The sequence below is a fragment of the Coloeus monedula genome, assembly GCF_965178545.1.
Source record: "Coloeus monedula genome assembly, chromosome: 3".
In the NCBI taxonomy this organism is placed as follows: Eukaryota; Metazoa; Chordata; class Aves; order Passeriformes; family Corvidae; genus Coloeus; species Coloeus monedula.
Genome location: NC_138783.1, coordinates 116146378 through 116170600, shown reverse-complemented (window position 1 = coordinate 116170600; position 24223 = coordinate 116146378). Strand labels below are relative to the sequence as shown.

Below are 24223 nucleotides of genomic sequence, written 5' to 3'. Positions count from 1 at the left end.
AATGGAAGTAAACAGCTCACTCCTGGTTTGGGACTTCTTAATAGGGAAGAGAAGATTTTTTAATCAGCTTACAAATTGTCGTTCAGGAAATCACTCTTCCAATAAATCAGGACTACACAAGCTCTTACCCTGCCCAGTGACTTCATCTTAAGCTTATTTCAAAATGTGAAAAAATCTCTCCCTTCAGCTCACGAGACCAGGCTAATGAAGTGTATATTCAATATATAACTCATTTCTGTGAATATCTTGTTCTGTTAGATACTGATCTTTGCTTGACAAGAATTCACAAACCAAGTTCCCAACATGATCTTGAGAACACAACCCCAGCTGCTCATTTGATATTCTTCAATCTCAGACAACACCCAGAGACCAGGACATGCTCAGTTGTACTTGAAGTGTCCTTGAAGTACAAATTGAACCATATTTTAGGCAGTTACTGAAATGTAGGTGTGGGAATTCTGCTTGTCCTGTAGCTGCCTGTTCACATCTGTGTCTATAAAATTTAATGGCAAACCTTCAGAACCACAGACAGCAGCTGTAAACTCCAGCAGTGAGCCAGTGGTGCCCATCTTTTCTTGCTGCTTTTAAAAATATCCCCCAAAGAGAACTTTCTAAAAAAATCAAGCAAAGCCTTTCAATCTGCCTGCCCATAAATCCACAAAAACAAGTTCAGGCATAGAAAGTTGAAGGTTATAGTTGACCTGAGCAGATACTCACAGTTCTTAAGTGGTTTACAAAAGAAAAAACCTATTAAGCATTTGTTTCAGTTGTTGACAATCACTGTACACCCTTGCATGGCTTCAAAAGCTGCTCCTTCTTTAGCTCCACGTAAGTCTGTGACTAGAGACAAATATCTTCTGGTTTTGGAAACCATTTGATGAAAAGCAATGCTGATATAAATTTAAGATGTGGACAAGATCCAAGAACCAGCATTGCACTTTTTGTGACCTGTGCAGAACCTGCCTTTTAAGGAACTGCCTTAAAACTAGAATATACTCATTACTGTGCGATAAATAACCAATCACTCAGAGATCTTTGGTTAATAAGCAGAACCTCACTGCTCCTGACCTTCTGAATGATCCATATAGACAAAAGTCACATCATCTATATTTGCAGGAGTAATTAACATCAAGATAGAAATTAATCATCATTATTATGCCACCATACCACTGCAGCACTTTATACTTCATATTTGTGAATTGTAAATATATGGAATTACCAATGCAATATACAAGCAGTAGATATCACAAAACCATTTAAAACATGGTTTAAGTACCTCTGGTATGATACCAAAGCATTTAAAACATTCTGTCATTGACAAAATACTGTGAAAAACGTAGAAAAATTGAGTCACATGACATGCCAGATTTTTAAATGATACTAGTTGATTACATTTTTGTATTAATTGCTCTTCATCCGTTCTCATGGACTATATTGAGACACTCATACTGCTCTCCCTGTGCAATAAGGATCTGTCCCAAAATCCAGTGGGGGGGAAAAAAAAAAAAAAAAAAAATCACACTGGTTCCAATGGTCTGGGGAAGTTTTGCCCAGAACCACAGTGAAATTTTGTGAGTGTTCATTTTCTAAACATGTGACCTTATCTCTGAAATCAGAAAAAAAGAAGGAAATGCAAGCAGCTGCTACTTTTCTCTCCAGTGGAAGGCTGATGCTCCTCTCAGTGGCAAATATTTTAAGATTTGTTGGCAAAGGCATCTGTAATGTCTCTCCTAAATAAAATAATGAAGGTACAGTTGTTATAATACTCCCCTGAATGCACCCAAATACTGACAGAGCCTATCTTGTCCATGGATGTATGAGTATTTACCTTCCAGGTGACTCTGATGCTTTGTGAGGATATAGGCTCAAGCTGGACATCCTGAGGTGGACCATCAGGGGCTGGAAAGAGAAGGGAAATGCATCAAACTGGCCCTCATGGCCCAAGGAATTCAGCATTTCACATAAAATGTCACCACCTTAACAGCCCAGTGTCACAGAGGTTGGAGGCTGTGTCACATGGAAAACTTCACCAAACAGAAGCAGGGCCAGGAATCTTCTGCATTCAGGTGTCATCTCTGGCCAACAGCAAAATACAACGTGTGCCAAAATGTAGCAAGCTGGCACATAAAATGAATAGAATAGAATGAATAATAGTGATTTTCTTGGCTGGAGATACTCTCACAGTGCTGTTTCAGCATACCTGGAGATAGGCAAGACAAATTCTCAGCAGTCACAATCCTGTGGGTGATAGAAAAGCAGCAGAATTCATTTAAAGCAGGTGAACCAGAAGCTCCTAATCCAGCCTTCAACCTGTTGCGAACTTTCCAGTAGGATCCCCTTTGCTCACCACATTCAGCCCAATATCAGATATTTTACACAAAACCCTGCACACTTTACACTCTCCCCCTTCCCAGTAAGAATTCCAGCCTGGAAATCAGACCAAAAACATTTGGTAGATGGGAAAAGCTTCTTGCAGCTCCTGCCTGAGCCAGGAGAAGTTTCATGGACCATCAACACGGTGCCAAAGCTGTGCAGGAGGCTTTAAAGATGGGTGAAAAAAGAAGGAACCTCCTTGTCAGCTGGGCAGCTACAAAGCAGATCAGGATCAGCTGGGATTGAACAGAGAGAAGTGAAGTAAATTGCTTGCTCAGCGAGGTAAATCACTGTAAAGGAAAGATCTGAGGAGAGGGCTGGAGCCATCTCGAGCTGCTGCAGAGGGTTCCCTTGATGCAGAATATGGCCTCAGTAAAAGGTATTAAATTAAGTTTAATAGCATGACAAAGGAAGGAAAGCAATAAAAAGGGTGAGATGGGGTTGTTAGAGGTGGAGCAGCAATAAATGACAGCTGTGGTGAAAGGAACCAGAACATTTTGCTTTACTGATGAAAGCAGAGACACAGAATACAGCCTATAATATGTTTAAGTTATTAAATGTGCCCTATTCTCTGCCATTCCTGACTGTCCTTCAAATTTCCAAAGCTTGAAAGAACTTTATTTCCATTCTTCTTGCACTAATACAAAGGAAAGAGAAGAGGAAAAAGTCCACTGGCAAAAATGAGATGTCTGAGTTTTTTGAAGCCTGACCTTGATTCTGTCCCCCTGTTGACAAAAATGAATGCCACTTCTCCAGGGTACATTATAATGTAGTGGAATTTGAGAGAAGCATTTGATGCTAAAAATGGGTTTTAAAATGTGCCCCTTAACATGCTGACTTTTCCAAGAAAGACCCCAAATTTTTTTCACAGGCCTGAATAGTTAAGTGCTACCAGCACACCATGGTGAAATGCTAAATAAGAAGTCATTTGTTTTACATACTTAATGTCATACAGAGTTTGTGGCAAGAGCATAAAGAAAACCCAGATAACCCCGTTTCCTCTATCGATTTCAGTATTAGGCAACGGCCATAATGCTGCTTTTTTTCTGACAGGCATTAGTGCAAGTGTGTACTGGCATCTATTTTCCAACACATGAGCTAATTGGGGTTGTATGGAAAGAAAGATATGGTCTGCAAGCTTTGAAATCATTCCATCCTTAACTATCCTTTTGCCACAGAGACCTTTTACAGTTTTCAACAGAGAGATTTCTTTGCAATACGTGATACAGAATCTGTGCCCCCTTTCCAGTAGCATGGTTGGAGTTGCTTGGTTTTTATCTCGTATTTCTGGACCTTTATTTTGCTCCCTGCTCATTACCTTCTCTCTGATCCCCTGCACCCATGCTGTTCTCCATTGCCTGCTGTAAAAGCAGAGAACAGAAGTAAACAGGGATCAAAAAAATTGTGTTCCCACACTATGTGCATCCCCTGAAATAAAAACCCAGGAGAAAAACATCACAAACTCTGCCTAAGCCTGACCTCCTCTCTCCCAAATCTTCCCTAGGTAGATCAGTGACTTTTGAATACAGTTCCACTCTGCTGGTCTTTTTCTCCCAACAAACGGCTCCTCAAAAGACAGTGACAAAAGGATCATTTATTCTGAAATGTGATTACAAAGAGCCAAATAAAATGTGATGTTAATGTTCCACCCTGCTCATGGGGAAGCTGGTTTTTTATTCCAAGGCCAGCTGCTGATCCTGACAACTTAATTACCAGTCAGGAAAAACTTGGCAAGTAAAAAACATTCTGAGCATGGGTGAATAAGAGAGCATGAGAGAGCTGATCCAAGACCCACCCCTCTATTTTCCACAAGGAAAGATGGGCATTTTGGGGTTACAGATGACTCTGGCTAGAAGAATGAATAGTCTGTTTTCTCTAGTGATTTCACATTTTCTTTGCACAAAGGAAGGGAAAATCTCTGATCAAAAAATAAATATTTTTCAAATAAACTATTCACTGTTAAATCCATTGACTGCATGCTTTCCTTCCACTAGAATGATAAAAGAAATGCAACTTATGTTGTTTCCAGCTTATTCTGCTTTCCACTGTGAGCCCTTGTGTCCTGTTCCTACTCAGAAAGTTCCTCAGAACCAAAACCATGTTCTCCTGACAAGGGCTGTGTCTTCACTGTAGGAAAATCCCAGAGAAATTAAGTGGGAATTACACAGTTGTGTTCATAGGAGCTGAACTGAAAATCAGTCTCTGGGTGTTCAAATCCAAGACCAACATAAATCTTGAAAGAGAAAGGGAATTTTCACTGCCAGGACACTGTCACCTGGTTGTCCTCTCTATACCCCCAAAGAAGGAAGCAGGGCTGACTGAGCATAAGGTGGAGGAAGGCAGAAATTCCATGACACGAGTGGCTCCAGCCACTCTTTTCCACAAAAGGGACAAATTCCCACACAGCCCTCCTGGTGCTGATGGAGGAGAATAAAAGGTTAAAGGTAAAAATAAAGGTCAGATTTGATGATCGTGGAGGTCTTGTCCAACCTAAATGATTCTGTCATTCTGCAATACAATGCAACAAAGAACAGGGGGGATAACATTAACAAGTGACAGCCAAGAGACTTAAACAGAGACCAGAAATATAAATGGTGGGTGGGTTGAGTGAGGGAATATTCAAATGAAGAGTTGATTCATGTGGACTAACATTCTCAAAAGGGAGTAACTTAAATTAGTTACCTGCATTAATATCTAATAAGGAAAGCCACAATACCCACAGGGGAGGCACCACCACTAAAAATTGGATGTTGCTGATTGAGTTGCCTCACTGTAGATACAGGTGTGTTATTCCCACAAGCTGAAAATTTGGAGCACAATGTCTTCTTTTGACCACTAGATGCCACTGAACAGCTTTAATTACAGCCCTGCACGGTGAAGTTGCAAAAGGCACAACATTTCATTGGAATAACTCAGTAGTACTTTTGATGCAGCTGCAGCCACATAAGCAGCATTTCATGCAACGATTCCTGACATCAAAGAGAGATAATTCCCACAGAATTTAGAGGCTGCAAAGCCGGGCATACCTGCTTCATCAGTGGTGATGGTGAGCTCATTGCTGGCCTCGCTCTTGCCGATGCGGTTCTTGGCGTACATGCGGATGTTGTAGGTGGAGGATGGGTGCAGGTCAATGATGGTGGCTTGGTTTAGCTGAGGGGAAACGTCTCTGGTTCTCTGGACAGAATCCCAAGAGTCTGTTTGATAAGAAACATCAATAGAAACAGACAAAGAAATGGTGGCGTTAATGTGGGTAATACAAGCATGAAGTTAAACTGTTTGATGCCATCGCTGTGTTAATCCAGAAAACACACTTTGTTACAGGCAAATCCAGTGATCCCCTTCCTTGACAGCACTCCTGACTGCTCCAGGAGTGCTGCTGAGAACAGTGGGATTTTAGCTCTGGGGTCATCAGCAAATCCACGGAAATAGCTACTCTTTGAGGAGGTGGTAAGCACAAGCAAAGACCCCCAGTTTCGTGAGGGTGGTTTCTTACCATTGGGACATTGGAACTACTGCACAAAAATGGGACCTGCTGCCTCAAAGGGATCCTCACTCAGTGAGAAAGTTGGTTGTGCTCAAAAAAAAGGGAGGGAAGGGAGTTAACAGGAAAGGCCCAGGGGAGACCTCACGGCTCTCCACAACTCCCTGACAGGAGGGTGAACCCAGGTGGGGATTGGCCTGTTTTCCGTGGCAACAAGTGACAGGATGAGAGGACACAGGCTCAGCCTGTGCCAGGAGAGGGTCAGGTTGGACATCAGCAGGAATTTTTTAATGAAAAGGGTGCTTAAGCACTGGAAGGGGCTGCCCAAGGAGGTGGTGGAGTCCCCATCCCTGGAGGTGTCCAAGAAGGTCTGGATGTGGCACTCAGTGCTCTGGGCTAGTGACAAAGTGGGCATTGGGCACAGCTTGAGCTTGATGGGCTGGGAGGGCTTTTCCAGCCTCAGGGATTCTGGGATTCTATGAAAGTTATCCCAGAAGAAGGAAAAATTAATCCCAGAGGAAGCCCCTGCCCTGGAGAAGCCCAGGAGCAGCCCCGAGGCTGGACGTGCCAACACCGGGCTCCAGCCACAGCTGCCCGGCACTGAGCCCTGCGGGGCTGCCCAGGAAGAGCAGAACAGCCCCAGTGCTCCGCTGCTGCTCCATTGCTGGGTGATTTGGGGTCTTTGGCTGCACAGCCCTGTCCAGCTGCTCCCACAGGGATGTGTCAGGAACAACACAGAGCTGCTGCTGCCTCAGCTGCGGCTGCACCGGGGCAACCCCTCCTGCCTGGCACAAGGCTGCTCAGGGCAGGCAGGACTGGTGAGGAACACACCCAGCCTGGCTCCAGGGACTGAACTCTGAGGGGTTTTTCGGAAGGAATTCTTCCCTCTGAGGGAGGAGAGGCCCTCGCCCAGCTTGCCTCGAGAAGTTGTGGCTGCCCCTGGATCCCTGGAAGTGTCCCAGGCCAGCTTGGACACTGGGGCTTGGAGCCACCTGGGACAGTGGAAGGTGTCCCTGCCCACGTGTCACGATCAGGTGAGGGAGAGATGCCTCTGCCCCACTTAAGGGCAACTGAGACCAGAGGACGGCAACATTGGGATCTTACCCAACAACACAGACTTGATTTCTCAAGAAGTGGGAGGGAGGGTGAAAGAACAAACACCTGTCAGAGAGGGGGAGACACAGAGCCGGAGATAATCAGCTGGAACTCTATGAGCTTTAAGGCCCCTGCCAACGCCACCCGTTCTGTCGCTGGAGAGTCGGACGGGCTCCAGAAGTGACCCCACGGCTGCTTTCTGCTGAGCAGGCCCTGGGCCAGGACAGGGGAGCAGAGGGGCGAGGCTTTAGGCACAGGGGCACCTGCAAGTTCCTTCCGGTGGATCCTTTGTGCGCAGAAGAGAAGTGCGAATGGTGAGCAGAGCCTTCCCAGCACTTTGCAGGCGCAGCGAGCCTGGGCAGCAGCAGCCGCTCCTCCCTGCCCACGCCACACTCGCGCTCCTTCCTAAGGCAGCTCGGCTCCCTGGCCGTGCTCAGCGCCGGAGCGCGGCTGCGGCGGCTCCGCTGTCCCGGCTGCGCAGCCCCGCTGCAAAGGCGTTTCCAGCACAGCTCTCTGCCAGCCGGGCTCCGCGGGCGGCTTTCGTTCGCCTTGGGCGAGCAGGGACAGCCCTGCCCTGCCGGCCCGGCCGGGAGCTCTCCCGCTGCCGCTGGGGCTCAGCAGCCGCTGCTCGCAGGGACTCCCTGGGGCTGAGTGTGAAAATGCATCAGTACCTCTGAGAGACGAGAAATGAAACCCGGACACTCTTCTCTCGTGCCTTGCACACTATATTAGAAAATACACAAATTCTCCAGCAATGGAACAGTGTCCTGTCTTTCTTTGGTTGTTTCCTGGGGAATTATAATGTATTGCAATTACAACAAATTGTATATTCATGTTTTTATTTCATAGACTGTAATCTAAATATGCAATATGTAGTAAAAGAAATTATTTCCTAATTTTACTTAACTGTTACATTTTATCTTCACTTTTGTATTCTTAAATTATTCTTCTTATTCTCCTTCTTCTTACTACTCCTCTTCTACTCTGCTTCTTCTATGTATTTTTAAATTCTTATTCCTATTACTCTTCTTCTTCTAACTATTTTTAAATTCTTATTCCTATTCCTATTCCTCTTCTTCTTCTATGTATTTTTAAATCCTTATTACTATTCTCCTTCTATGTATTGTTAAATAAGTCTCTTCCGTCTTCTTCGTCTTCTTCGTCCTCTTCGTCCTCTTCGTCCTCTTCGTCCTCTTCGTCCTCTTCGTCTTCTTCGTCTTCTGTGTCCTCTTTGTCCTCTTTGTCCTCTTTGTCCTCTTTGTCCTCTTTGTCCTCTTCGTCCTCTTCGTCCTCTTCATCCTCTTCATCTTCTTCGTCCTCTTCATCTTCTTCGTCTTCTTCGTCTTCTTCTTTGTTGTCCTCGTCTTCTTCATCCGATTCTTCGTCTTCGTCTTCTTTGTCTTCTTCCTCATTGCCTTCATCTTCTTCATCTTCCTCCTTGTCTGTTTTACTCCTCGGGCTGTGGCGCCAGGCAGGGGCACCGGAACAGCCCCCGCAGCGCCCGCAGCGCCCGCCTGAAGCGGGAGGGACGTTTCCTGGGGGCAGGCACCGGGCTCTCTGTCCCTGCCTCTGGCACGGGCTCCTCGAGGGCAGGAGAAGCCGCGTGGCCCACAGGGGCTCGGCCTTGCAGGGCCGCGGGCGAGGCACAGAGCGGCCCTGGGCTGCACGGCTCCGCTGCCGGGCCCTCAACCCAGGCCTCACGGGGGACAGGCACTGGGAGCCCATCTGCTGCAAAAGCTCTGCGTTTTTGCTCTTTGTGTTCTGCAGGCAGCTCCAGGACACTGACCCCGTCCCATTCATCCTCTGAGTGCAAGGGCTTGTTCCAGATGCCATGGTCGGTCTCATCTTCCCAGTTCTCCTGCACGAGCTCTGGGATCGCCTCTCCCAAAGGAGTGCTCTGGCCTGGGAGTGACTCCTGGGACTGCTCTGGGTCTCTCACCAGGAAAGGCTCCAGATCATCCAAGAATTGCCAATATTTCATTTCTTCATCAGAGTCCTCCATCCTCCCCTGCACTGGCACCACTGACCCTGCTGCTGCCTCCTCCTGCTGCTCACTGAGGGCCTGGGTTCCTAGCGGGGCAGGCGAGGGGCTGGGAGGGCTGTGTGGGGCAGGCACCGGGCTCTCTTCCCTTTGGGCTGTAGCTGCTGCTACTACAGCCATCCACTGCTGGATTGCATACTCTTTCTCATACTGCTGCCTCAGTTCCAGCATCTCCAGCAGCGCCTGGCTCAGCATCTCCCCGGTGATGTTTGGCTCCTGGTACCCTGAAGCCTGGCTGCTGGCTGGGGTGTTGAAAGGGACACAGGGTGGGCTCCGTGTCCCTGTTGATGGCAGCTCCTCACTGGTGACAGATGGAGCTGCTGCAGTTTCTTCCTCTGGGGCAGGAGAGGCGCTGCGCAGGGCAGGCGCTGCCTCTGCTTCCACCTCTGTGCCCACGGGGCTGGGAGAACGCGGCTGTGCTGTTTCTAAAGCCATCCATTGCTGTAGCGCATATTCTTCCTCCCGCTGCTGCCTCAGTTCCAGCATCTCCAGCAGTGCCTGGCTCAGCATTTCCCCGGTGATGTTCTGCTCCAGGTAGAGTGAAGCCTGGCTGCTGGCTGGGGTGTTGAAGGGGACACAGGGTGGGCTCCGTGTCCCTATTGATGGCAGCTCCTCACTGGTGACAGACGGAGCTGCTGCCTTTTCTTCATCCGGAACAAGAGGCTCGGGGGGCTCCTCCTCCTCAGCATCTCTGGATGGGGCAGCAGCTGCCGGCTCGGCCTCCGTGGCAGTGCCCGGGGCAGGAGAGGCGCTGCGCAGGGCAGGCGCTGCCTCTGCTTCCACCTCTGTGCCCACGGGGCTGGGAGAGCTGGGCCCCGCTGGGGGACAAGGCTGGGGCTCCTCATTGCTCCTGGGGTGCAAGGGCCTGTCCCAGATCTCGGAGTTGATTTCATGGCCCCGTTGGAACACCTCTTGGGTTGTCACATGTTCTTCCCATTCACGCACCTCTTCATATGTCTCACCATCTTCCTCCCACTGATGCAGCTCCTGGACTCTGACAGTTTCTTCCCGTTCATAAAGCTCTTGGTGTGTCTCAGCTCTGTACCGGGAAACCTCTCGAACACTCACACACACCCGGCATTGGTACAGGCTCCTCCTGGCTCCCCACTGGGAAATTTTTTGGACACACAGTACCTCTTGCTCTTGGTATGTCTCTTGTACTGTGATGTCTCCATGGGAAAGCCCCTGGTCACAAGCACCTTCCCTCTGGGAAAACTCTTGGTCCATGTCGGCAAAGGGCCTCTCCTCCTCCTCAGTCTCTGACAGTGGCAGGGCTGACCTGCACACTGCCCCTGTCCACTGCCCGCTGGGGGCCTGGGCTTCCAGCCAGCTGGGCTGGGGGACCGAGAGTTGGAGTTGGCTCTGTCCTCGTCACTATATTTGTCTACTGCTAATGTCGCCTAGCGCTATTGTCGTCTAGCGCTATTGACATATAGAGCAGACGAGCGCAGGGAGCTGCTTCCTCCTCAGAGAACGGCTCTCCTGTGATGGGCACCGCAGGGCTCTGCGTCCCTTAGATACCCTCAGCCAGGGCCGGGCTCTCTGATGTCACAAGGATCTCTGGCCACCACCTTGTCCCACATCACAAAGGGCCCTGACACCCCACGCCTGGGTCACAAAGAGCCATCCCCGGCACCCCAAAAACAGCGGGGCAGAGAGGAACTGGCTTGGAACAGCCCCGGACTCGTGGCCTTGCGGCCCCTGCTGTGCCCAGAGCCCTGAGGGCCTTTGGCCACGCTCCCACACGACAGCCCCAGCCCCACACTGCAGAGCCCTGCGTTTGCAGGCTGCGCTGGGCAGGGCACGAGGAATTGGCCGCACGGACGTGCCAGGGACTCGTGGGCAGTGGCTCCGCGGCCCGCGGGAGGCCGGGCACCAGGGCTGTCCCTCAGGGCTCTGCCTGGGCACCGGGGCTCGCCAGCGCCTTCAGCAATGGCACCCGGCGGCTCCGAGCGCGCCCTCGGCGCCTTTGCAGGGGACGGGAAGCTGAGCGGGGCAGGGGCACCGCGCAAGGACGGGGCCATCCACAGGCACCTGGACCAGCTGGAGAAGTGGGAGCACGAGAAGCTGGCGCGGTCCCACAAGGCCAGGGGCCAGGTGCCGCCCCAGGGTCGGGCAATGCCTCAGGCAGCGACTCTTGCAGGTCTCCCCTCGCCTGTGCGGCGCCTCGGGGACAGAGCCCGGGGCCGGGGCTCGGGCCCTGCTGCCACCAGGGCGCTGCCGAGCGCTCCCCGCCCGCCGGGGCCGGGCCCGGGCGCTGAGGGAGCGGCGCCGCCATTGCTGCCGCCCTCAGGGGCTCTGAGGGGAGCGGCGCCGCCATTGCTGCCGCCCTCAGGGGCTCTGAGGGGAGCGGCGCCGCCATTGCTGCCGCCCTCAGGGGCTCTGAGGGGAGCGCGGCTCCCGCCGGCCCCGCTCCGCCCGCACACGCAACAGGAACATGAAGCACAAAGCCAGACGGGGCTGGGAATTGTGTCCGTGCGCTTCCAAATGCACACGGACAGCGGCCCCAAGGGCTGGGCTCGGCTGCGGCAGCATCGCCACACGGCTGCCCCAGGCCCTAAATGCCCTGTGCAGATACCGGCGCCGGGCTGTGCCATCGATGGGTCACGAAACACACGGGGTTCAGCCTCTTTGGGAGAAAGAAACGAGTGTTTTAGTCTCCTTTGGGGGAGAACGCTACTTTTGATGGCACCCGTCTGTTGTACCTGGGGTTCAAAAAGCACAATAAACAATTAAATAATTATGAACATGTCTGGTTCAAAAGTCATAAGGAGGTTGTTAGGAGCAACATTTCTCTGACAAAAGATTTAATAAAAGAAAAACTGTGCTATAAAAAACTTACACAGTTTTGCCTCTTGTTGTTCTTGTCCTTTTAAACTTCTGTTTCCTGTGATCTTCTTTATTTTGGAAATATTGAAGCAAAACTGAGCAAGGTCAGGAAAAAAAATCAACAGCTGGATACAAGGCTTCAGAATCAATGTGGAACTCCTGGAGGATTCCGACCTGTGTGTGCACATGTGCACAAAAGCATCTCTCCTTTCCGAGGCTGCATTGCAGCACACAAGGAGTAAAATCAGAGTTGCTCCTGATTTCACAGGCCTGCCGTGCATCATTTATCCAGCACCTCCTGCAGGTCTGGTGAGTGAGAGGAGACAGATCAAGTGTGGTTCTGGATAATCGACTTTCTCTCAAATTTCCCCACTCCTGGCACTGCTTTGAAGTGCCAACCTGCAGGTGGGACCACACCTGGCGTCCCCCAAGCCTCTCGTGTAGGCTGGAGCCCAGCAGGGCAGCTCCACCAAGAGCAACTCCTCGTCCAGTGGCAGGGGTCTCCTTTGGTGTGGAAAAGAAAGAAAGAAAGGAGAATTCCTGCCTTCCCTCCCTCAGGGCTGCATAAGTCCTCAAACTTCCCTCCTGGTGGTCCCACAGAGAGGAACGCTGGCCCAGGGACTGTCTGCTGTTGGATATTGGGCAAGGGAGGAGGGAGACACTTGGTTGTCCCTGTGGACAGAAGAAATGGGTGAACAAGCAGTCCCAAATACTCATGTGGGATTTCTTTGCCATCCTTCAGGGTGTCTTAATTTGCTTTTGGAAAGGACAGAGGAGGAGGAGAGGGCCTAAGAAGGGAACAATCCTTAGTACATGCTGATAGGAGGGTGCAGCCAGGGGGGGTCGGGCTCTGCTCCCAGGGAACAAAGCACAGGAGGAGTGGGAACGGCCTCAAGCTGTGCCAGGGAAGGGTCGAGTTGGACAGCAGGAGCAATTTCTCCATGGCAAGGGTGGTCAGGCCTTGCAAAGAGCTGCCCAGGGAGGTTTGGAGTCCCCATCCCTGGAGGTGCCCACGAAAGGCCTGGACATGGCACTCAGTGCTCTGGGCTGGGGACAAGGTGGGCATCGGGCTCAGCTTGGACTCAATGGGCTTGGAGGCTTTTCCAACCTCAGGAATTGTGAAAATAAATCACCATAATGGAAGCATAGAAGGTATTGAGCTCCTTTGCTAACAAAGAAGAAGCGCGGAGCAAGGGAAAGTGTAAAGGGGAGGGAGAACTGGATGGGAAGTACTCTCTCCTCAACCATGAGCAACACTGTTCCAGCCTAGGTGGATTTACAGATTTATGGGCTAGAGAGGTTCTTTCTTACACAGAACCCACACTGACTTCATATGCCTCTGAAAACTTAATTGTTTGCACAGAGAACACTTAGGAACAAAGGTACTGTAGAGTGTAGTCGGAAATCACCTAAATGGGCAATATTTCAGTTTCACACCCAGGTGTCTGAAACATGGCATTGAAAAGCTTACACGAAAAAGCAAAGCTGTTTTACATCTTATATGGGGAGTAGAGGGTGCAAGGTTTTAGGCACAGGGGCACCTGCAAGTTCCTTCCGGTGGATCCTTTGTGCGCAGAAGAGAAGTGCGAATGGTGAGCAGAGCCTTCCCAGCACTTTGCAGGCGCAGCGAGCCTGGGCAGCAGCAGCCGCTCCTCCCTGCCCACGCCACACTCGCGCTCCTTCCTAAGGCAGCTCGGCTCCCTGGCCGTGCTCAGCGCCGGAGCGCGGCTGCGGCGGCTCCGCTGTCCCGGCTGCGCAGCCCCGCTGCAAAGGCGTTTCCAGCACAGCTCTCTGCCAGCCGGGCTCCGCGGGCGGCTTTCGTTCGCCTTGGGCGAGAAGGGACAGCCCTGCCCTGCCGGCCCGGCCGGGAGCTCTCCCGCTGCCGCTGGGGCTCAGCAGCCGCTGCTCGCAGGGACTCCCTGGGGCTGAGTGTGAAAATGCATCAGTACCTCTGAGAGACGAGAAATGAAATCCATAGACTCTTTTCTTTCGTCGTATAAACTTTATTAGAAAAGACACAAATTCTTCAGTAATTGGAACATTGTTCTGTCTTTCTTTGGTTATTTTCTGGGAAATTAAAATGTTTCATAAGTACAACGTATTGTATACTCACGCTTTTACATCACAGACTGTAATATAAATATATATTATGTAATTAAAATAAATTATTTGCTAATTTTACTTATTCATTGAATTTTAGCTTCAGTCTTCTTATTCTTAAATTTTTATTCTTCGTCTTATTCTCCTTGTTCTAACTACTCTTCTTCTTTGCTATTCTAACTACTCCTCTTCTTCAATGTATTTCTAAATTCTTATTATTATTCCTATCACTCTTCTTCTTCTATGTATTTTAAAATTCTTATTGTTATTACTCTTCTTTATCTTCTGTGTATCTTTAAATTCTTATTACTAGTCTCCTTCTATGTATTTTTAAAATATTCTTTGTCTTCTCCACCTTCCTAGTCTTCATCTTCGTCTCCTTTGTCTGCTTTGTCATCGTCATCATCATTGTCATCACCATCTTCATCTTCCTCTTTGTTTGCATCCTCTTCGTCTTGTCTTCGTCTTCTTTGCCATTGTCTTGGAGTGATTTATGCCGACAGTCTATTCCGGATCCTCTGCTTTATGCCCAAGAAATGGTTGCTGTATCTTCCAGGCCCAGGGCCGGGTGTGTGCGGGGCCGTCCTGTTCCAGCCCCAAGCCTCAGGGAGCCGAGGCAGGCAGAGAAAGCACACCAAGAGACTCTGGCTGAGCTGCTTCGTCTGCCCCACAGAGAAGGTCGATGCCAGAGAGACGCCAGGGTTTTGCCTCCTGCTGGAATCTTCTTTGTCTTCATCTTCCTCATCTTCTTCCTCGTCTGTTTTACTCCTCGGGCTGTGGCGCCAGGCAGGGGCACCGGAACAGCCCCCGCAGCGCCCGCAGCGCCCGCCTGAAGCGGGAGGGACGTTTCCTGGGGGCAGGCACCGGGCTCTCTGTCCCTGCCTCTGGCACGGGCTCCTCGAGGGCAGGAGAAGCCGCGTGTCCCACGGGGCCTTGGCCTTGCAGGGCCGCGGGCGAGGCACAGAGCGGCCCTGGGCTGCACGGCTCCGCTGCCGGGCCCTCAACCCAGGCCTCACGGGGGACAGGCACTGGGAGCCCATCTGCTGCAAAAGCTCTGCGTTTTTGCTCTTTGTCTTCTGCGGGCAGCTCCAGGACACTGACCTCATCCCATTCATCCTCTGAGTGCAAGGGCTTGTTCCAGATGCCATGGTCGGTCTCATCTTCCCAGTTCTCCTGCACGAGCTCTGGGATCCTCTCTCCCAAAGGAATGTTCTGGCCTGGGACTGACTCCTGGGACTGCTCTGGGTCTCTCACCAGGAAAGGCTCCAGATCATCTAAGAATTGCCAATATTTCATTTCTTCATCAGAGTCCTCCATCCTCCCCTGCACTGGCACCACTGACCCTGCTGCTGCCTCCTCCTGCTGCTCACTGAGGGCCTGGGTTCCTAGCGGGGCAGGCGAGGGGCTGGGAGGGCTGTGTGGGGCAGGCACCGGGCTCTCCTCCCTTTGGGCTGTAGCTGCTGCTACTACAGCCATCCACTGCTGGATTGCATACTCTTTCTCATACTGCTGCCTCAGTTCCAGCATCTCCAGCAGCGCCTGGCTCAGCATCTCCCCGGTGATGTTTGGCTCCTGGTACCCTGAAGCCTGGCTGCTGGCTGGGGTGTTGAAAGGGACACAGGGTGGGCTCCGTGTCCCTGTTGATGGCAGCTCCTCACTGGTGACAGACGGAGCTGCTGCAGTTTCTTCCTCTGGGGCAGGAGAGGCGCTGCGCAGGGCAGGCGCTGCCTCTGCTTCCACCTCTATGCCCACGGGGCTGGGAGAACGCGGCTGTGCTGTTTCTAAAGCCATCCATTGCTGTAGCGCATATTCTTCCTCCCGCTGCTGCCTCAGTTCCAGCATCTCCAGCAGTGCCTGGCTCAGCATTTCCCCGGTGATGTTCTGCTCCAGGTAGAGTGAAGCCTGGCTGCTGGCTGGGGTGTTGAAGGGGACACAGGGTGGGCTCCGTGTCCCTATTGATGGCAGCTCCTCACTGGTGACAGACGGAGCTGCTGCCTTTTCTTCATCCGGAACAAGAGGCTCGGGGGACTCCTCCTCCTCAGCATCTCTGGATGGGGCAGCAGCTGCCGGCTCGGCCTCCGTGGCAGTGCCCGGGGCAGGAGAGGCGCTGCGCAGGGCAGGCGCTGCCTCTGCTTCCACCTCTGTGCCCACGGGGCTGGGAGAGCTGGGCCCCGCTGGGGGACAAGGCTGGGGCTCCTCATTGCTCCTGGGGTGCAAGGGCCTGTCCCAGATCTCGGAGTTGATTTCATGGCCCCGTTGGAACACCTCTTGGGTTGTCACATGTTCTTCCCATTCACGCACCTCTTCATATGTCTCACCATCTTCCTCCCACTGATGCAGCTCCTGGACTCTGACAGTTTCTTCCCGTTCATAAAGCTCTTGGTGTGTCTCAGCTCTGTACCGGGAAACCTCTCGAACACTCACACACACCCGGCATTGGTACAGGCTCCTCCTGGCTCCCCACTGGGAAATTTTTTGGACACACAGTACCTCTTGCTCTTGGTATGTCTCTTGTACTGTGATGTCTCCATGGGAAAGCCCCTGGTCACAAGCACCTTCCCTCTGGGAAAACTCTTGGTCCATGTCGGCAAAGGGCCTCTCCTCCTCCTCAGTCTCTGACAGTGGCAGGGCTGACCTGCACACTGCCCCTGTCCACTGCCCGCTGGGGGCCTGGGCTTCCAGCCAGCTGGGCTGGGGGACCGAGAGTTGGAGTTGGCTCTGTCCTTGTCACTATATTTGTCTACTGCTAATGTCGCCTAGCGCTATTGTCGTCTAGCGCTATTGACATATAGAGCAGACGAGCGCAGGGAGCTGCTTCCTCCTCAGAGAACGGCTCTCCTGTGATGGGCACCGCAGGGCTCTGCGTCCCTTAGATACCCTCAGCCAGGGCCGGGCTCTCTGATGTCACAAGGATCTCTGGCCACCACCTTGTCCCACATCACAAAGGACCCTGACACCCCACGCCTGGGTCACAAAGAGCCATCCCCGGCACCCCAAAAACAGCAGGGCAGAGAGGAACTGGCATGGAGAAGCCTGCCTCAAGCTGTGCTAGGGGAGGATCAAGTTGGACACCAGGAACAATTTCTCCCTGGAAAGGGAGGTCAGGCCTTGGAAAGAGCTGCCCAGGGAGGTTTGGAGTGCCCATCCCTGGAGGTGTCCCAGGAAGGGCTGGAGGTGGCACTCAGTGCCCTGGGCTGGGGACAAGCTAGGCACTGGGCACAGCTTGGACTCGATGGGCTGGGAGGGCTTTTCCAACCTCAGTGATCCTGGGATTCTGATGGAGGGTTCTTAGACTAGCAGGGATCACTCAGAAAGTTTTGTCCCAAATTCACACTGAGCACAAGCTTGGAGCACTCAGAGCTGGGGGCTCAGCACTCTCCAGGACTGGTGCCGTTTCCCTGACTCCTGTTAGAATAAAGGAGCTGTTTGATGCCAGGGGAATGTAGAACCCCCTTCGCTGTCTGTCTGTAAAAGGAGTAGCTCCCTGTTTTTATTCATGCTTACTTTTCATCTGCCTGTTGTGTTTTTAATAAATTATCCAGACATATAATAGGAAAAGGGATGGAAATCAGCTAAACACAGTAGCCCCTCTTTTTCAACCAAGCATTGAATTGCTGAAAATAAAATAATGGAATTTATCAATTTAAAGCATTTTGATGTCTTTTGTGAGTTGGCATCCTTCATTTCCGCCTTACTGCTGGCCCTTTTAACCTCTGCAGCATCCTGGGGGCATGTCCCTGGAGGCTCTCAGGGTGTTTTACAGATGGGTCACTGTGGGCAGGGCTGCAGAAAGCTCAACAGATAACAAAGATGAGCTTGAAAATAGAAAGCTCAGCCAGATACTAAATATTTGCCCAAACTGTGAATTCTTTTTTAAGGGCTTTCTGGAGGAGGCACAAGTTGTCACAGTGACACCTGCACTTGGCTGGTTGCAGGGCCTGTTTGCTTACCCAGGAGGTTTTATTTGAACAGAAAATATTTAGGAATCAGACATTTTAGTGCTAACCAAATTCACTTGAATGTGTTTTACCTTGGCAACTGAGTTTGTCACAGCTTCCTCTGTGGGGTACTTTCAGGAAAGAAATTTCAAAAAAGACCTGCTTGGTATGGAGATTGTGTTAAATTTCCCATGAGGATGATGAGAATTTTTTTTTTAATATAGTCTGCTTACCAAATTGCTTTAGTTTTCACTTGGTTGTTTCAAATACTGACCTCTGAGTGGCAGGACTCTGTAGTCCATATTAGCTACTGAAATTAAAGAAATAGATTTGAAAAATTCTGGTGATTTCAGAGCACCATAAAGAAGGAAAGAGGTGAAAACTGGCAGTCTCCGGTACTTCTAAACATAGATTTTCAGTTTTTATTTATTACATATGTGGACTTCAGGATCTTCTTTTGATACCTGTACCCCTTTTTTTGAAGGGTAAAATAAACCAAGTGCAGTCCTTGTAAAATGAAGTCAGACCAGAGAGAAAACTATTTCTCTCCACTTTTTAAAAAAATACGTGTTAATAAGAAATAAGAAAAGTTAATTTTATTTTCTTGTGGCAAACCCTAAAAATGTCGTGTCCACATGGTAAGTAACAGAGCTGCTAAGACTGACTATTGACTCGTCCGGTTTCTATTCTCAGTTCAGGAAAGACTGAAAAAGCATAGAAAACAAACAGCAATGGGCTACAAGAAAGAAAGAAAAAGAAAAAAGGGAAGGGAAGGGAAGGGAAGGGAAGGGAAGGGAAGGGAAGGGAAGGGAAGGGAAGGGAAGGGAAGGGAAGGGAAGGGAAGGGAAGGGAAGGGAAGGGAAGGGAAGGGAAGGGAAGGGAAGGGAAGGGAAGGGAAGGGAAGGGAAGGGAAGGGAAGGGAAGGGAAGGGAAGGGAAGGGAAGGGAAGGGGGAAAGGGGAAAGGGGAAAGGGGAAAGGGGAAAGGGAAGGGGAAAGGGGAAAGGGGAAAGGGAAGGGGAAAGGAAAGGGAAGGGGGAAGGAAAGGGAAGGAAAGGGAAGGGAAGGGAAGAAGAACACTTAGACTCTATTCTTTATTCCACTCATAAAATATTACGCCCTGGCATCGCTCAGTGTTATACAAAACACGTGCTTACAGAATGATGTATTTAAAAAATCACATGTTAATGAAAACTAGCCGCTTCCCGCCCGTTCCCAGAAGAAAGGATGAAGCTTTGGGCTCTTCCAGGAGGATTTGAGGAATGTGGGGATTTGGGGAAGCGGCCGCCGCTCGCAGGCCCGGTCTGGCGCTGCCACCCAGTGGCCATTGCTGGTACTGCACCGGCCCCGCGCCCGGCCGGACCCCCGCGGCTCCCGGGGAAGATTTTGGGAACCCCCAGCCCTGAGAAAGCCTCGGCGACCCGGGGGATGCCCAGCTCCCACCAGAGCACAAGAACGCGAAATTAAGCAGAACTGATTCAAAGTTTGTCCCTAAGATTGCCCTAATGACGCAAAAAATTAAAAAGGGTGCGGAGAGAGGCGCAAAGGAGGACCCAGCCCCCTGTTCTTGTCTCCAGACCTCTTTGCACACCTCCCGTGGAAAGGTCTGGAGCCTGCACAGGACTGGTCTCTATGGAGGGCCAGGTCTGAGAGCCACAGGTACATTTCTGTACAGACAGGTGATGTGTTTAAGTACCAAAACATCCTGAAACACCAAGTTCCTGCTATTCGTAGTGCTCTGGGATGGCAACTGGACCCTACAGGACAGGCAACCTCACGGTCCTTCCGTGGAGTAACTAATTCCATTAGGGTAGTTAATGCACCTTTTGTGTCTGATGGAGTAGGTATCAGCAGTGCTGAGCTAACTTTGGACTTGATGATCTTAATAGTCTTTTCCAACCTAAATTCTGTGACTTTGTGATGGGATATGAGGGCTGCATATACAGTGAAGTCCATGCTTGCTTTGTGGTCACCTGCACATTCTGTGAAACTGAAGCTTTCCTTCTTGAGAAGCCTCCATGATGCATCTGATCTCAAACAGTTTCTGAGTCCTCAGAAAAAGGCAACAGAGGTGGAAAATTCTCACTAAACACAACTGTGCAGTTTACAGGTTTACTTTGGTCTTGGCAGGATGTTCCTGGAACATGTAATCTAAATTTTGTTCCAAACCTTTAATACCTGGAAACTGAGAAGTTTTCTTAATTCTTCCTCTTTGTTCTAAATTCCTCCAACTACCCCCATGCAAGTTCTTAATTTTTGCTATTTCGTCTTCTTGATGATTTAATTAATGACAAAATTCATGTGCAAGAATTCAAAAACCTGATCTGAGTTTCTTCAGTCACCCTCATACTTTAAAAAATGACATTTCTGTTGTTTGCAGTGAGAAGATAATCTGCTCTTGTTAGGACATGACCTCCAGGACTTGTCTTCAGATACAGACAAATATTTTTTTGACACCAATTCTGCCACCCTCTTCTTTTCCTTTAATTTTTTAACCTTTATCAATATATTGTATCTTGATGTTTCCATCCAATCTGACGATGCTTCATTTTCTGTCTGGCTCTTGATTTATCATTCCACTGGTTAATTTCTAATCCAATGGTTAGAGAGACATCATTTTTCAATGCAGGTTCATGGTGACCCCCACTTAATCTCTGCTTGCATTCTGCATTATCACTTGAAAACATCAAACTAAATCTAACAAAGACATTTTAGAGCTCTGGAATCCCTTTCTGTCCCTGCTTCAATCAAAGGGAAGAACCTCAGTTGTCCTAAATGGGGTTGTGCTGAGTTACATCATTCTTAAATATTTATTCTTGTATTTGAGAAATACAAGAGATGTTTTAGGGTGAGAAAGGAGAGTGACTTTCAAAAACTTTTCTGGAGCGGGTGGGTGGTTGGAAAGAAATTAAAACAATCAAAAAGAAAACAGAGCCCAGAAACTTTTAGGTGTGCATATCCCTTGAAGGCATCTTTTCCCAATTTACATCTCCAAACCTGCCATTCCTGACTTCAGCCTCAGTGGAGAATTTCCACTCCTCATCTTTCAGGTACATTATCAATCTCTCCTGTACATTATTGATTTCATTTACAAAGCAGGGCTAAAATGATGACTAATGATTCAACATACTTGAAAATATTTTATCTACTAATGAAAACATCACAAAAATTTTTGCCTCAGTAAATATAGCATGAAGTGGTAAAAGGGAAAAGCAGTAATTGCTAAATTTAACATCTTTACCCCAAAACAAATTTTAAAAAGGACAGAAAATGAAGATAAATCTTCCTGTGGAAGATTAAACAAACCGTGATAAAGAATTCCATCAGGCACTTTCAATTTATGAATTACCTTTTACAACACAAACTCACTGCTGGAATGACCAGCAATGGGGATTACTGAGATTGTTCCTTACCTGACTTGTTCTTGCACTCGATGTCGTAGCCGGTAATGGGGCTGTTGCCGTCGAAGCCCATGGTCCACCTGAGGGCGATGCTCCGAGCTCTCACCTCCCGGATCTCTATCTCGGGGGGGTCGGGGGGTTCTGGGCAAACACACACACACAGCTCTGCTCAGAACAGACCCCATCCTCTTAACAGTGTCACACCAACCAGCGTGGCACTGGCTCAGCCTTCCTGGCATTTCTCTGGGCACTCACTGGGACCCTGATCCTGTTAATTACCTGCTGGAAGCGCTCAACACTTTTCAGTTCAGAGTCACTGGTGTCATCTTGAATACTGGCTCCTCTTTAACCTTCTTGGCTGCATTTCCAGCTCGCACTTTCATTCCAGGAAAGATGTTTTACCCCAAACACCACCTTTCACTGATACTGCTATCAGTGATTTTACACAAAACATGATCGTAGAAATATGAGTACTAAACTCAAAACTGCTAAATTTGGTGGGGAGAGGGAGTAAAATTTCTCTCTTTGAGTGTGTTTAAAAGTTCAATAACAGAATAATTTGATAAAATCACTCTAAAAGCCTCTTTCTGCCTCTAAAGATAATGTTATACGTAACCAGCACTTAGACCCATTCTAATGTCCCTTTAAATTGTCATGGCAGCTTCGATGAGCAGTGGTGGAGCTGCGAACATGTCCCCAAACTCCACCTGAATTTTTCAGCAGGGCTGCCTTAGGCATCCACTGGAATTTGCTGCTACTTAGAATCAAGGGCACTGAGAGACAAACCTGCAAGCTGTAGGAATTTGCTGTGTGCAGGCTCGGAGAGGCACAGGAGGAAGCAGCACCACACGGGAACGAGCAGTGGCCAGTGGCTGAGTCCTGCCCGTGCCCTGCATCTCAAATATTGTCACCTTCCCAAGACTTGCTGTTTCTGCCCTGTGGAAGGGGAACTCCAGCTCCAGGCAACATAAATTCCTAGGATTTGGATCATGCAAACTACTCACAATTTATTTTGACTGATTAAACATGAAATATTTTGCTTGAAGTTCCACAGTAGGTTTAACATTTCTCTAGAGATTAAGTAAGATCACTTTTGCTTTATTTCAGACCTGGGTTTGAAGCACATTTGTTCTTTAAAATCAAATGCAACCTGCTCTCCCTCAATCCTCCATATCCACAGTCCTCACTGAAGATACTGGTTTTAAGTATCCTCACCAATTGTCAACTATTGTAATTAAGAAAAAAAATCTAATTAATTCTTGCACATCTAGAAAGACTCAAGCTTATCTTTTATTTTGATTTAATTTGTGATGCTGGAAAAGGAAAGACTGAAAATTTTAATGCAGCTGCTCATTTCTTTGACAATGAGGAACACAATTAGGAATCTGAACCTCCCTCCCCCCAGCAGATTTCTACACTTCCTGTCCTACAATAGCTGTGGGTTTTTTTCCTTGTGTTGTCCTCTCCCTACCTTGCACAGTGAGCTGAATTATTCCACGATCCTCCCCGTAAGAATTGATGGCATGGCAGGAAAAGAAGCCAGAATCTTCACGCACAGTTGGCAGAATCTATAGGAGGTTGGAAAAGAAGTGATGGATTGAACAGCACGCAGAGAAAATAAACCAACAGCTTGTCTGTGTGGCTCAAGAAAAATTGTGCAGACTGTTCTCCTCGACAGCAATAAATAGATATTGCAGGTTACACACATCCATTTGCATAGGAAAACTTCCAAAATACTGAGATTATCAAAGCCAGCAGCACCTGGGCTGAGGACACAGGCTACCAGCTCTACATGTGTAGTCAGGAGCTGGAGCTCCACCTATTCCTGCTGCTTCTCCTTAGGAGCCTTGTTTCCAGTTCCTCACAAGTTTGCCAAGTGTTTAACTGTTGGCTGAAATTTGCCATACAAAATGGTGCTTCCTGCTGCCTCCAAATTTTTCCAGCTATTTCTGAAAATAACTCAAGTGGCTGAAGTCTGTGTGGAGGAAATAAAGGTTCAAACACTGGTGGTGAGCCCTGTAGTGTTCAGCGTGGTGCCTCGTAATAAAGTTTCATGTGGTCTTTCTTTTCAATTTGTTGTTTAATAGCAAGGAAATTTATATATAATATTTACAAACGTGCTCATAATAGTATTTTTCTACAGGGCCACTGCTTCATTCCAGGTACAATAAAGAAGGAATTTTTTTTAAACGAGCAGATATTTGAAATACCATTTCTTTCTCATTGTTCAGTGTGCTGCTCCGCAATTTATTTACTGCACATGGTTCAAACTGTGCCCTGAAAACAGACGTTCATTTTCTCACACCATTTTCTGTGAATTCACCCATTGCAGAAACACGAGTGAATTTATTTTCATCAGCCCTGACACCATGAAGAGCATTGCCACCATTTCATGTAGGGAATTAAGGAAGCAGATGTATGACAACGTTTGTGGCTGCTTGACAAGTTGCCACATATTAGCTGAGCCATGGAAACTCCACGTGCTCTTTATTCCTCAGCAAGACCCAGGTGATGTGAGCACAACTCCCAGTCACCACTGGTTAAGATAAATGGATTAATTTCCCACTTGCTGTAAGGAAATTGGAGAGTTGTCTGAGATGCAGCAACTTGTCAAGCTGTGTTCACTTGCACGTGTGGCTGAGCTTGGAGACAGGGAAACAAAAATTTCCAGAGCCCAATTTGAGACATGTAGGGCCTTCCTCATTCCCCCTCAGAGTCCTGAGCAATAAATAGCCTTTCACGTGTTCATAACAGCTTCCACTGAGTTAAACTGCAGCTGGGAGGGCTTCGTACTTCTGCAAATCAGACTCCAAGGGCTCAAGTCAAGTGGCCAGAAAACAAAGAATACACAATTATTGGCCACCTGTGAAAAGTTTGGTCTCAAAGATCAGCTTTGCATCACACAGTGCCATTCATTACTCAACCCTAATTCAGCCCCAGAGAAAATCCAAGTCCAGCCTCACTGAG

General features: G+C 49.0%; 1 protein-coding gene across 1 annotated transcript in view; it reads right to left on the bottom strand.

Moving 5' to 3' along the window:
- The window catches only part of DSCAM (DS cell adhesion molecule), a gene marked incomplete at both ends in the record, with an annotated part of 439009 nt that overhangs the window by 89262 nt on the left and 325524 nt on the right, over window positions 1–24223 (bottom strand). Inside the window, 4 exons of the mRNA XM_082279051.1 lie at window positions 1829–1899; window positions 5400–5567; window positions 21269–21397; window positions 22728–22824. Of these exons, the coding sequence (XP_082135177.1) occupies window positions 1829–1899; window positions 5400–5567; window positions 21269–21397; window positions 22728–22824 (465 nt within the window). The remainder of the gene's footprint in view (window positions 1–1828; window positions 1900–5399; window positions 5568–21268; window positions 21398–22727; window positions 22825–24223) is intronic.